General features: G+C 36.5%; 1 protein-coding gene across 2 annotated transcripts in view; it reads right to left on the reverse strand.

Moving 5' to 3' along the window:
• Nucleotides 1-14,839, reverse strand: part of TTC29 (tetratricopeptide repeat domain 29) — a 265,274-nt gene that overhangs the window by 127,158 nt on the left and 123,277 nt on the right. For both annotated transcript variants that reach the window (XM_021716824.1, XM_008066516.2), the window contains exon 9: nt 1,453-1,544. In XM_021716824.1, the coding sequence (XP_021572499.1) occupies nt 1,453-1,544 (92 nt within the window). The remainder of the gene's footprint in view (nt 1-1,452; nt 1,545-14,839) is intronic.

A 14,839-nucleotide genomic window follows, 5' to 3' on the forward strand; every position in this document is an offset into this window, starting at 1 on the left:
GCTGGGCTCCGGCGATCCTTCCTCCTCAGCCTTCCAAGTAGCCGGAATTACAGGCATGCGCTACCACGCCCTGCTAATTTTTTGATTTATTGTAGAGATGAGGTCTCGCTGCCCAGGCGGGTCTCGAACCCTCGGGCTCAGGCAATCCACTCACCTCAATCGCCCAAAGGCGTGGGATTACAGGCTGAGCCACTGAGCCCAGCTTTAAGTTGAATTCTTACCAGTCTCCTCTTTGTATTCAGTCATCTGCTTCCTCTGGGTTGTTATTTGGAAAGAAAAACTTTTAAGGGCCGGTTGAGCCCTTTAACTAGTTTTCCACGGATGAGTTACCAGTCCTTGTTTGGAGGGACCATAGCACTTACAGGAGGTTTGCCTAACCTGTGACGAGTTTTGTCTTTCTTGAGCAAATGACCATAACTCTCCTTATAAATATGTCTGTGTTCCTAAACCACTTATCCAGTGATGACTGCACTTTATTTTGTATTTCATAAAGTAACTTTCATTTCATTGGTATTTGTATTTTAAGAAATGGTTATTACATTAATAATGGTGCTTATATAATGATGATTCCAATTTCGGTTTACTAGGCATTTAATCTTTCAAATGCCTTTTAACAACAATTTTATCTTTTAAAACATAGCCATGCATGAAATACAGATGGGGAGAAATTGGAACTTAACACAAGCTATATCTGTTACTACCATTACTAATACCACCACCACTACTATCATTAAAAAGATATATCTTGGATATAAGAAAACATATAAAAAAAACCAAGGCCTTCGCTCTGATAACTTTCATTATTGTTATTCTACCTCGGTTTAAGTCAAATACTACTATATGCTGTAATAATTAAATGGCATACAAAGTGATTGCAATACAATGAGTGAAAGACAAATCACATATCTTCCACGCAAAAATATGTATCAGAAGTTTTTCATATAGTTAACATTTTCTGTTTTAAATGAAATATTGGGAATATTGGTTTTGTACCCAATTGCTTATCCAGATATGCTCTAAGGAGAGATGTCTTAATGGAAGAAGCACGATTGAAGCACAAATGGAAACTTTCCTCAAAGAAGAGATCTGGAAAGGTTATGGTGAGCCACAGCTACTGAAGCGTATTACATCTTTCCGTGATCTCTGCTTTCTTAACCTGTGAGGTGTGATCTGTTTTTTTTTTTTTTTTCTCTTTTATTCAAGGTCATCACTAAACTTTCAGAAAACCAAAAAGAAGATAATGCAAAGGAGGAATAGACAAAGAAGAGTTTAGATGCATATTCTAAAATACCACATTGGTTTAAAATAACTTACGATGAAAGGGTCACTTAAGAAGGGCACTGCTTAAAATTTAAGCAGGGAGTAATGGAAAGCGACAGACCTCAAACAATTTAAGTCTTTCACAGTTGAGTGAACTCACAGTGACAGCAAGATGAGGATGTGCTAACTTACCTCTGCAGGACCTTGGCGATCGCCTCATAGGCTCTCCCCAGGCTGAGATCATCATCCAGGTCTGCGGAGATTTGACTGTAAGTGTTAAGGGCCTATCAAGAAGAGAAATACATATTGAACCTATAGCACGTTCAGATACACTGATGTTTTGTTTCATAACAGAAAAGATTAAAATTAATAGCTGTTTTTAATGTCTCTATAAAAATGTTTCTGTTTATTAAAAATTCATGTTGGTTTAGTTTATTTTTATCTATAGTATAGTGCGTTTCATGGCAATCTCTTTAAGCCATGACAGTGAGGTCTTACTTTTGTAAAAATAATTCTTTCCTTGCATAATCTCAAACATTCCAATTGATATAACTTAGGTGAGAATAAATAATTGAATGGTTTACAATGTTATTTTAAAATATGAGACTATTATCTAATGTAATATAAGGCAGATTATAATATTCTACTATGGTAGCTTAAATATCACTTTTCTTCCTATAAATATCTGTTTGAAAAGCATGTATTTAGGTGACACGCAATTTCTAAATCTATCATTTTATGAGACGCATATCTCACAGTTTGTACATGTATACAGTATACAGTAAAAATATTTCTTACAAATGTACTTCATTACCAACAATCTCTTCAATAATCAAAAGATTACATCTGCCACAGCCAAACATATGATCTTAATTTAATTTAATACTGACATCATCTGTATGGTACAATTTTCCTTTTTCTTTTTTCCCCCCGCTTCCAATGGCCAGCAGGAAACAAAATCCCCATTCTTTTCTCCTTCATTGTAACTTGACCCAACCTATTACACACATGAGGACACAGGAAATCTCCAAAGGCCTCTATGGAAATCCTTTTTGCACATTTTCTAAGAAAGAATTAGTGAAAGTCATTTGACTGCATTTGGAAGAGAGATTCAGTGTGAGGGGGACAGAAATATACCTTGTGTTCTATGGCCTGACCTAGGCAGCCCAGAAGGTTTACATGTTAGGAGAGGGGTTGATATTCATCTTTACTTTCTTAAAGTTAATATTTGGGAAATAATTTCAATGAGGTTATTGTGATACCTCATAAAATTTGGTTTTCATGTGGTTTGCAAGTTAAATAAAACTGATGTTAAATCTTATTCACAGATACACACACACACACACACACACACACATATACATATTGTGTATATATACACAATTCCCCAGGGTTTTAATTTCTGCTAAACCTGCATGATTCAAAATTTTGTCTTTTTTTGTACTTTAAAAATGTATTTATTTTTAATTGACAAATAATAACATACCCATTACTTTACCAACTTATTTTCTTTGTGGCGAGAATATTAAAAATTTATTCATTTAGCAATTTGGAAACATTCATTCTTACAATCTTTGGTTCTCATTTTTGTCTCTTAATAAGCCTTATATAAACCTGAGAATATTGTTTTCATTCTCTTGCATAACTGACTACCCTTAGATTTAATCTGATATGACTTGACACAGGCCTTTCAGAGTTAAGGGGCAGAACCTCTTTGAATTTTGTGAATTTACAAGAGACCTCTTTGAATCCCAATATCAAAATATTTAGGAAGAGATTCTCTAGTCTTTTTTTGATTCATATATTTTTAAGTGACATTCTAGAACTTCAGAAGAAAGATTGAATATTATATTTTGTGCTAAAATAGTTCATGTGTTCTTTCAGCAAATACTGTTATTGTGTCCCAGGCACTATATTAGACCACAGGAAATTTTAAGTAGATAAGAACATGCTTGCAACCCTCAAGGCATTTACAGTCCAGTGCTCTAGACTTTGGATGGATGCAACTATGAATTAGCAATGTCTGAAGGCAGATTTCTCCAGGGCTTAAAATGTGCTTATACCACACCACTCTCCCATGTCCCAGGCCACCATGGGCCCTGAAACACATGGTTACATTCAGAGGTGTCCAATTTTATCTGAGAGGTGTGATATTTTAGCCCATGGATACAAGGGCAAGTGTCCAAGAAATTACAGGTAGATACTTCAGTGGTGATACCTTCTATTCCAAAAACAACTCCATCTTGGCTTTCAGCTTTGGTCTCAGACTTAATTCTTTTCTTTTAATTAAAGTGGGGTACAATTCAGGATTAGGTATACAAATGTTCATTATGCAGGTACCCTTGTTGATGAGGTGTGCCCTTCCCTCCCCTGGCAGTTTCCCTCCACTGCCAATCCCACTACCCCCTTCCCTAGCAGTTTCCCACTACTGCCAATCCTTTCTTATAGCATTATAATAATTGTTCAAGGTCTGCTATAAGTGAGAACGTATGGTACTGTTCTTTGTTTCTGTGATAAATCACTGAGTATGATAGACTCTAAATCCATCCAAGTTGCTGCGAAGTCCATATGTTTGTCCTTCTTTATGGCTGCATAATATTCCCATATGTACCACATTTTAAAAATCCTGTCCAGCTTTGATAGGCAGTATGGTTGGTTCCATGTTTTTGCTATTGTGAATAGGGCAGCAACACACATGCGTGTGCAAGCATCTTTTTTGTAGAATGATTTGCGTTCCTCTGAGTATATTTCCAGTAGGGGGATTGTTGGGTCATATGGAAGGTCAATTTCTAATTCTTTCAGAAATTGCCATACTGTCTTCCAAAGAGGTTGCACTAGTTTGCATTCCCACCAGTAGTGTAGAAGTCTTCCTTTTCCTCCGCATCCTTGCCAGCATCTGTAGCTGTTTGTTTTGTTAATGATGGCCATTCTTACTGGGGTTAGGTGGTCTCAGAATTAATTCTATAGTAACTTCCTCCTGGAGATAGACATGGTCTATTAAAATAAACAATAACCTTAGAATAAGAACACATGGACCCGAGTCCTAGTTTTTCCATCTCCAACATATTTGGGTCAGGGCAGCTCCTTGAGTTTAATTTCTTTGTAAGTAAAAAAGAAAACCTGTCTCTGAGTGTGCTTGTGAGGCTACCAAATAAAGTGCTACATAAACCTTAGAACAAGAATTCTTTGGGAATCTGTCAACCAGTCACCAGTGAACAGTTGCTCCTGGGGAGAGCTTTTTCCCTCAGAGAAATGCCATCTTATCTTATTTGTGGTTTGAGAGAATGTGGGTATTTCCTTAAACAATTTATTTAACAACAGGAAATATATAAGCAACAGGAAGAATACAATTCATTATTGGCCAAACAGGGAAACAGTCAATCACATGAAATCCATCTGAGGACCTTGGCAGAAGGTCTGCTCTGAATCAAAGACTGAGCTTCTGTCCCTTGGGAGTGTGCGCTGTAGTGGGACAGAGGGGTGCATACAGGTGCAATCACAGGAGATTTAAAGGCAAAACCCAGTGGATTGGTGAACGGTATACCTCAAACTAAAGAAAGAAAGAAGGTCTTCATTAAAGTAAAATAATACAGAAATGAATGGGAAAATAACACGGGATTATGAATTCTGCAGAAGAGAAAATTGCTTTAATACTGATTGATGTATGGTAAGCCACTTTACCAGCATCTTAAATAGGTAAGGTGTAAGTCTTACCTACCTTATTAATCACAATTAATAAATATTGATCAACTTGAATCATTAGACAAAGAGTGAAACCTTTTTTACAAAGAATACTCCACATGAGAAAATACAGTGTGGAAATCTGAGGGATTCACTGTACTTGATTGAATATCCCTGTGGCGTGCAATATATTGGGAGCAAATCCAAGATCTGGATGATTAAAATCTATCACTGTGAATCAAAGACCAGCAAGAACCAAGAATCCCCGGAGACAAAGTATTTAGGTGAATTGAAAACATATACCTTTAAAATCTAATGGGTGATTAACTTAATCAACCTTTGTCAAAAGACAGAGGAAAACACTGATTTAGCATGTTACTATGTAAATTTCAATGGACACCAAACTTCATAATAACAGGTTATCAAAGTTGGAAAAGTCAGTTTACATACCTAATAAAAACTGAATGCTACTTGATACAATTCATCCAGTAATTTCAGTGAATAATGAAGATGAAACTTTGAAAACTGTTTCACTAAACTTTAAAGACTACAGACTAGCCTCTCACCAAAATGAAACTGATGTACTTGGAAACACATTTTTAAATAAAATCCAAGTTCTTAAAATGAAATAATTGCTGTGGTCACCTAAAAACAAAACTAATGGAATATTTAGCATAACAAATGGGAATGTACAAAAGAATAATGCTGGAGATACACTACAAATTCTTTTAAGAATTGATGATTGTAAAATTATATTTAAGGATTATTAATGTCATTTACCGCAATAGCAAATTGCAGTAAATTTAAGTCAAATATTGTCACCTGCCAAAAACATGAATAGAATATCTATCATCTACCTGTCTGAGAGATAGTAGAAAAGCCGACGTGTCCTCTCAGAATTTAAAATTTACAGGAATAAATTTTTTGCCTGAGCATTGGCACCTTAAAGGAGACATATAGGAAGACATTATTAGGTCTAAAAATATCAAGCACGCAATAATTTTCTTTTCTTTCCATGCTTAAGACTACAAGTTATGAGGGTACCTTGGAACAGAAGAAAATGAGTTACTGTTGGCCCTTAACACAAGTTTAAACTGCAGGGGTCCACTTAATAAGTAAATTTTTAATTTTATTTTATTACTTTTGTGTGTGTGTGTGTGGAGATGAAATCTTGCTTTGCTGCCTAGGTTGGTCTTTAACTCTTGGGCTCAAGCAATCCCCCATCTCGGCTCCCAAAATGCTGAGATTACAAGGTATGAGCCACTACGCCCAGCCAATATGCGGATTTTTTTTTCTCAACCAAACGCTGATTGAAAATACAGAATTAATGGGATTATACAGAGGGCGGTTTGTTCCCATAGGCAACTTCCCAGGGCCAACTGGGAGACTTGAGTGTGTGTGCATAATCTGTGGGTGGTCCTGTGACCACTCCTCCAGGCCTCCCTCTGCAAGTATATTGAGGGAAAGCTGTATTTGGTATTTGGTATTTCCTCCTTCCTGTCTTCCTCTGTTACCCCACTGCAATTTCTCTCTTATATGCCCTTTAGTTGAGATAACATTAAAACAGAAAAAAGTTCTATCCATCATGGACCTTAGACTCATTTTCACAACTGAAACTTACTTTGAACCACTAAGATGACTATGACTCTCCAAATTAGATGGGGCTGTTTGCAACTTCTCTGTCCATCTAGACTTTATAAGAAAATACTATTTTAGTTTATTTGTTTTAAACACTCTGAAAAATAAATGTAGAGTCACATGCTGTTGCAAGAACTAGTACAGAGAGATCTAGTATACCTTTCATTCAGTTTTTCCAAATGATGACATTTTGCATAATTATTATGCACTATCACAACCAGGGAATTGACAACTATATAATCCGCTGGCCTTATAAGTACCATATGCAAGTAAAATAAGTTCTAGTATTTGGTAGTACAGTAGAGAAATTATAGGTGATAACTGTTGCATATTTCAAAATCACTAGGAAATTATAGCTAGTAATAATGTTGTACATACTTCAAAACAGCTAGAAGAAAAGAATTGTAATGTTCCCAACACAAAGAAAAGATAAATTCTCCGATGTGAGCATTACATATTGTATTCAGATAGCAAAATATTACATGCACCACCAAAATATGTGCACCTATTATACTAATATGTATCAATAAAGATTGTATAAAAAGTAGTCCACTGGCCTTATATTCAGATTTCACCAATTTTACATGCACTAGTGTGTGTGATTAAGTTTTACGCTATTTTATCATGGGAATATATTCATGTAACCACCATCACAATCAAGATACAGAAAAATTCCATCACTACAAGGATACCTCATGATACCCTTTCCCGGTTCATATTTTGTTTGCTCCTTGGAAGAGAAAGAAGAGAATGATCAAGGAAAAAAAAATTTTTTTTCAGTTTTCCTTGGGTAAAAATGTCTTCCTTGGGAAAATTTCTGAAGTAATATGTCATCTCCTCTCTATCCTTTTGGCACACGCCCTTTAACCTGAGTGTTCACATTTCCCTAGGGCAATTTCCTCAATAAGTAGAAGAAAAGTAGTTGATTAAACTAATTCCTACTTAGACTTTGGTATGAATGACTCAAAGATCATTAACTCTGCCAGAGAAAGTTGCAACTTTTAATTTATTTTAATTTATTTTATTTTTTATTATTAAATATATTTTTTATTTTAAAATTGTGGGGTACAGTTAAGGGTTAGCTATACAAATATGCATTGTTCAGGCACCCTTGTTGATAAGGTGTGTCCCCTCATCCCCAGACAGATATTGACTACCATTAATTCCACCTCCCTTCTCCTCCCTGCCCCTCATAGATTTCTGCCACCATCAATCCTTTTCTTATAGTATTACCATACATGTTCAAGGTCCACTTATGAGTGAGAACATATGATGCTCAGATCTTTGTTTCTGTGAGAGATCACTTAGTATTATAAACTCTAGTTCCTTCCAGGTTGCTGTGAAATTCATGATTTTGTTCTTTTTTATGACTGCGTAGTATTCCATCATGAATATGTACCACATTTTTTTAATCCAGTCCTCTTTTGATGGACAGCATGGTAGATTCCAGGTTCTTGCTATTGTGAACAATGCTTCAATAAACTTACATGTGCAGGTATCTTTTTTATAGAGTTATTTGAGTTCTTCAGGGTATATTCCCAGTAGGGGGATTGTGGGGTCATATGGGAGGTCAATATTTAGAGCTTTTAGGAATTGCCACACTATCCATAGAGGTTGCACTAGTTTACACTCCTACCAACAGTAGAAGTGTTCCCTTTTCACCACATCCTCTCCAGTATCTGTTATTTTTTGAGTTATTAATAATGGCCATGCTAGCTAGAGTTAGGTAGTATCTCAGTGTAGTTTTAATTTGCATCTCCTTGATGATTAGTGAGGTCAAACATTTCTTCATGTGTCTGTTGGCTGCTCGGATGTCTTCCTTTGAGAAGTGTCTGTTCATATCTTTTGCCCACTTTGTAATGGGATTGTTTGTTTTTTTTCTTTTCAGCACATTTGAGTTCCTTGTAGATCCAAGATGTTAGGCCTTTGTCAGACATGGAGTTGGCAAATACTTTTTTCAAGTCTGTGGGTTGTCTCCCTGCTCTCTTGATAGTTTCTTTGGCTTTGTAGAAGCTTGTCAGTTTAACGAGGTCCCACTTGTCTATCTTGTCTCTTATGGCCCGTGCGTTTCGGGTTTTGTTCAGGAATTGGATGCCAGTTCCAATTTCCATAAGGGTGTGTCCTGTATTTCGAAAGTTCATATGGTTTGAGGTTTTACATTTAGGTCTCTGATCCATTTAGAGTTAATTTTTGTGTATGGAGATAGACAGGGGTCTTGTTTGAATCTTCTGCATGTGGTCAGCCAGTTTTCCCAGCACCATTTACTGAATAGGTTCTCCTCTCCCCAGTGATGGGTGGTGGAAGTGTTGTTGAAGATGAGTTGGTTGAGAAATTGAGATTTTGCTTCTGGAATCTCAATTCTATTCCATTGGTCTATATACATGTTCCTGTACCAATACCAAGCTGTTTTGATTATTGTAGCTTTATAGTAAAGTTTGAAGTCTGGTAATGTGATACCTCCTGGTTGTTTTTTTTTTTGCTGAGGATTGTTCTGGCTATTCCTGGTCATTTGTGTTTCCATATGAATTCCTGTATTTTTTTTCTAGCTCTGAGAAAAATGTTGCTGGTAATTTGATGAGTATTGCATTAAATCTGTAGATTGCCTTAGGTAAGATGGACACCTTCACAATGTTGATTCTTCCAATCCATGAACACGGGATATTTTTCCACTTGTTTGTGTCAATTTTTATTTCTTTGAGCAGTGTTTTGTAGTTTTCATTGTAAAGGTCTTTCACATCCCTGGTTAGGAAGATGCCAAGGTATTTCATTTTTCTGTGGCTATTGTGAATGGGATTGTGGTTTTTATTTGGGTTTCTGTTTGTTTATTATTGGTGTAAAGAAATGCAATTGTCTTTTGCACATTTATTTTATACCCTGAGATTTTGCCAAAGTCCTTTATCAGTACAAGGAGGGTTTTGACAAATTCTCTTGGGTTTTCAAGGTATACAAACATGTCATCTGCAAAGAGAGATAACTTGACTTCCTCTTTTCCTATTTGGATACCCCTGATAGCCTTCTCTTTTCTGATTGCTCTAGCCAGGACTTCCAATACTACATTGAACAGGAGGAGAGAGAGTCGGTATCCTTGTCTTTTTCCAGTTTCCAGGGGATATGGTTCCAAATTTTTTCTGTTTAGGAGTATGCTTGCTGTGGATTTCTTGTAGATGGCTTTTAGTATTTTGAGGTATGTTCCATGTATGCCTAAATGTTCGAGGGTTTTTATCAAGAAACAGTGCTGGATTTCATCAAAAGCTTTTTCTGCATCTAATGATATAATCATGTGGTTTTTGTTCTGACATCTGTTGATGTATTTAATTACATTTATTGTCTTGTGAATGTTGAACAAGCCTTGTGTCCCAGGGATGAAACCTATTTGGTCATGATGGATGATTTTTGAGATGTGTTGTTGAATCTGGTTTGCTAGGATCTTGTTAAGAATTTTGGCATCTATGTTCATCAAAGATATTGGCCTGTAGTTCTTTTTCTTTGTTGGGTCTTTACCTGGCTTGGGTATCAGTGTGATGTGAGCTTCATAAAATGATTTGGGGAGGGTTCTATCTTTCTCAGTGTGCCCATACACCTGTTGGTGGATACTGGGATCTGCAGATAGGCTCTGAATCACAACTTCCCCCTCAATTTAACTTCAAAACTGCAGAAAGTTGCAACTTAAAAAAAAAAGTTTGTTAGCCCCAAATTATTTCTTCTGAGTAGGATGTTTCATGCAGTTTAACAAAGTGCATTGGAATAATTCAGAAAGTCTGTGGCAGGAAAATTTCGGGGCAAATGTGATAAGCAAAACAAAACAAACAAAACAGCCTTGACTTGACATCTGATCTTTGACATGAACTCTTATTGTCTTAAGCAGGTGCTGGTTACTATCATCTTTCTTCCTTCCTTCCTTTTTTTTTGTCTTGTACCTTCAGGTTTTCTAGAAACTCCATGTGATTTTCTACAACATTCCTTATCACAGTAGCATGGACATGATGGAAAAGGGAGTGAGGCAAATTTGAAGCTGCAGATATGATATCTACAAAGGTAACTACATGCTATTTTCATTCCTTCTTGTTACCACTTTCTTCATAATGCCCAACTTCAGAACCAATGTGTTATGCAAAGAACTCTTCTAGTACATTCCATTAGACATGACTGCTAGATATAAAATTATATTCCTGCTTGTAAAGATCTTGCTAAGGGAATAAGATACATAGGCACTGACATTATATTGTGCTGTAAGTCTGTATAAAAGGCTAAAAATTTAGTCCAGACATTAATACTTTACACAAATAGCGAGTGTCTTTTATGGACAAAGACTTGTTCTAGGAACTAGGGATGCAGTAGCCAATAATTACAAAATTTATGGCCCTGTGCACCCACATTGTATTTGGGTGATAGGGAGACAATTTGTAATGAAATAAGTGAATGAATAAATTTCAGATAATTGTAAGAATGATTAAATACAGCTGCAAGAGCCTTTATACAAGAAGAGAACTCAATCTGTGTTTCATTTTATTCCATGTGTGTGTGTGTAGAAATCTTTATTTACCCTTACACTTTACAGTTTGGTTGGATATAGGGTTTTTTCCTTATTTTAAAGATGTGGGGCTCAATTCACAGTTAGGCATACAAATGTTCATTATGCAGGTACCTTTGTTGATAAGGTGTGCCCCTCCCTCCCCTGGTAGTTTCTCTCAGCTTCCAATCCCACCCCACCCCCCCCACCCCCTGGCAGTTTTCCACTACTGCCAATCTCTTTCTTATAGTTTTATGATAATTGTTCAAGGTTCACTTATGAGTGAGAACATATGGTACTGTGTTTTTTGTTTCTGTGATAGATCACTGGATATGATAGATTCTAAATCCATCCAAGTTGCTGCAAAGTCCATATCTTTGTCCTTCTTTATGGCTGCATAATATTCCATTGTATATATGTACCACATTTTAAAAAATCCAGTACAGCTTTGATGGGCATCACCGCTGGTTCCATGTTTTTGCTACTGTAAATAGACCTGCAACAAATATGTGTGTGCAGGTATCTTTTTGGTAGAATGACTTGAGTTCCTCCAGGTATATTCCCAATAGGGGGATTGCTGGATCATATGGAAGGTCAATTTCTAGTTCTTTCAGAGATTACCACTGTCTTCCAAAGAGGTTGCACTAGTTGGATATAGGGTATTAAGTTAGTATTTCCTTGAGAATTTTGAAGGTTTTACTTCACTCTCTTCTAAGTTCCTGTATTCTTTCTTTTAAAAGACAGTTTTTAAAAGTTATGTTATTTGTTTGTTTGAGTTGAGGTCTCACTTTGTCTCCCAGGCCAGAGTGCAGTAGCAAGATCACAGCTCACTGCAGCCTCAGCCTCCTGGACTCAGGTGATTCTCCTGCTCGGTCTCCAGAGTAACTGGAACTAGAGATATACCCCATTATGCCCGGCTCATTTAAAAAAATTTTTTTTGTAGAAATGAGGTCTTGCTATGTTGCCTAAGCTTGTCTTGAACTCCTGGGCTCAAGCAATCCTCTTGCCTGGGACTCCCAAATTGTTGGTATTATAGGAGGGCACCATCATACCTGGCCTAAGACTTTGACTGAAGTATAATTTGCATCCAGTAAAATTCATCCTTTTTAAGTGGAGTGGTCCTTGAATTTTGAAAAATGTACACAGTTGTGTAATTGCCACTACAATAAAGATACAGATTATCTCTATCACACCAAATATTCTCTTATGCCCTTTTTCTGTCCCTACTGTTGCGCCTTTTTCAGAATGTCATATAAAAATCATACGATATGTAGCCTTTGCATCAGCTCTTTTCACTTAGCATCACCCTTTTGAGATTCACCCATGTTGGGCTGCATGTATCAGCAGTTCATTGCTACTCTGAAAAAAATTTGATGTTTTCTTATAAAGTTGAGCATATATCTACTATACAACTCCTGCAATCGCACTCTAAATACATTTACTCAAGAAAAGTGAAGACACAAAGATCAGTATGTGAAGGTTTATAGTAGGCAATTTCTGCTCCAAGAAATAGAAACAACTCAAATATTACAACTAGAGAATGGATGAATAAATGTTCATATAAGCATGCAATGGAATACTGTTCATTAATAAAAGCAATCAATTTGCATTTTAAAGGAATAATAGAAACAGCTTGATTAAAAGTTTGCAGGTAAGAGTAAATGAAACAATGAGAAAAAAATAAAGCTTTACCGGGATACATAGATTCAACAAGGTCCAGTGGAAAAGCTTGCTTTAAAATTCACTCAGATAATGTTTTGTGTCATCATGTGGACTAAGTTATTCCAGTTTTAACTGATAATATTAAGGGATAAACTTTCAAACTGCAATATATCTTTTTTGAATGAAAAGAAAGAATTTGACTATTGTTTGGGAAGATAAGGCTGGCCATTCATTTTCATCCTTTCATTCTACATGCGCATAAAAATAGTCCTTTGCAGGACTTTTTTTTTTAACTCATAGGTTTTTGTCTTTTTACTTTCTGACAGCTCAATGTGTCTAGTAAAACATGCCACATTCAAGATGGTGCAGTTGGCTGCCTTGTTTCCCATTATTCCAAGTTTTTAAAATTGTATACAGAGTTGTTCCCATGCCAAGGAAAAGGAGAAGAAATACTTTTCCTTCTCTCTCTGGCATAGCAATGCGCATGCACAGCTCAGATTACTACTACCAGATAACACAGGTCAGTGAAATGAAGTTTAAATGGACTGCTGTGCTTGGGCTGGTGACTCTATCACTGTTAGTATGGGAACATGACCCCTTAGAAACCACCATAAAAAATGAGTTGCAGAATCTAGCCTATTTGAGATGGGAATTTTGCAGCTTTGTAGGAATTTTAGCGAACACATATCCTTTCTTTAACTTCTTTTTTTGTATTTCTTTTTCTATATACATTCATTTCTCCGCTCACCACTTTCCTCCACTGCTTCTTCTTCCTGAGTTAATTCGGCATTCGAATCAGTAAAAATTCCTACTCTGTGACTGTATAGACCAACTAAATCTTCTTTTGGGTGTCCAGATACTCTTCAAATACCATAGTCTTTCGAGTCTGGTGGGTCCACTGCTGAGCTGAATGGCATGTGTTAGGTGATTTTATCTCTCTGATGAAAATGAATACAGCCTACCTTGAAGAGATGTTATAAGTTTCCAATTAGATGAGACATTTAAAAGTACTTACTAAGGATATGAACGAAGCAACTCCTTAATTTTTCCTAGTGCTTATCTAACCTAGTGATTCTTAAATGGGGGTTATTTTACCCCTGCCAGATGACATTTGGCAAGGCCTGGTGATATTTTAGGTTGTCAGAATGGGGAGGCAGGTGCTACTGGCATCAAATGGGTCAAGGCCAGGGATGCTGCTAAACACCCTACGGTGCACACCATATCCCCTCCCCCCATAACAAAGAATTATCCAGCCCAAATGTGAACAGTGCCACTGCTGAGAAACCTTGATCTAGCCTTCGCTTGAGCAATTTTCATGATTGGAAAATATTCCCTTGTGAGGCTAGCCACTCAATCACTGGAGAGTTACCTGAAAAAACGACTGGTTCACTTGAGGCAAAATCTGTAACTCCCACCTGCTAGACAAGGCTGTGTTTTGTGAAACAACAAGATAAGTCAGATTATCCCTCCTCATGTGACAGTCCTTTCAGTGCTGAAGTGGAGATGGAAAGTCTGCAAACTTCTTAAACTTATAGAGAGTCATGCAGAATACCATGAAATAAGTGAGAATGAAACTTATTTCTAGTTTTGCCTACAAGTCTAAGAGAATGAGTAAGGGTTTAAATAAAGCCACCTAGACCCAAAATTATCTATAAAACCACAAAGAATATCCAACAGATTTGTCTGTAAATAAGAAATTATGATTCCTTTGCCTAGGGTTCATTTTTTTAAATCTCTTTCTTTCTTGCTCAGCATAAAAAAGCAATGTAGCTAACATTTTGCTATACATCTCCTACACAAACCCCAAATTGTGCCATTTTATAACAAAAGTTTAGCCCTTCTCTCAATACAGTGCATTACTTTGAGGGAAAAGGAGCAGTGGTACAGATTTATACTTATGCAATAAGAAATATAGAACTAAAAAAGTCGAGCTTGCCATCTTGAGCTTGAAATCATTGTCAAATCTTATTGGAAATACATTTATTCTGATTTCTGGCAATCTCACCCCCTTTAGCCATTTCACAGTTGGTGAGCAGGGAGGATGTTTCTGCCTCATTTACAGTGTCTGAACATGATTCAGACAATCAA

Source organism: Carlito syrichta, unplaced genomic scaffold (genome assembly GCF_000164805.1).
Source record: "Carlito syrichta isolate Samal-C Ts95f unplaced genomic scaffold, Tarsius_syrichta-2.0.1 Scaffold308977, whole genome shotgun sequence".
Classification (NCBI taxonomy): domain Eukaryota; kingdom Metazoa; phylum Chordata; class Mammalia; order Primates; family Tarsiidae; genus Carlito; species Carlito syrichta.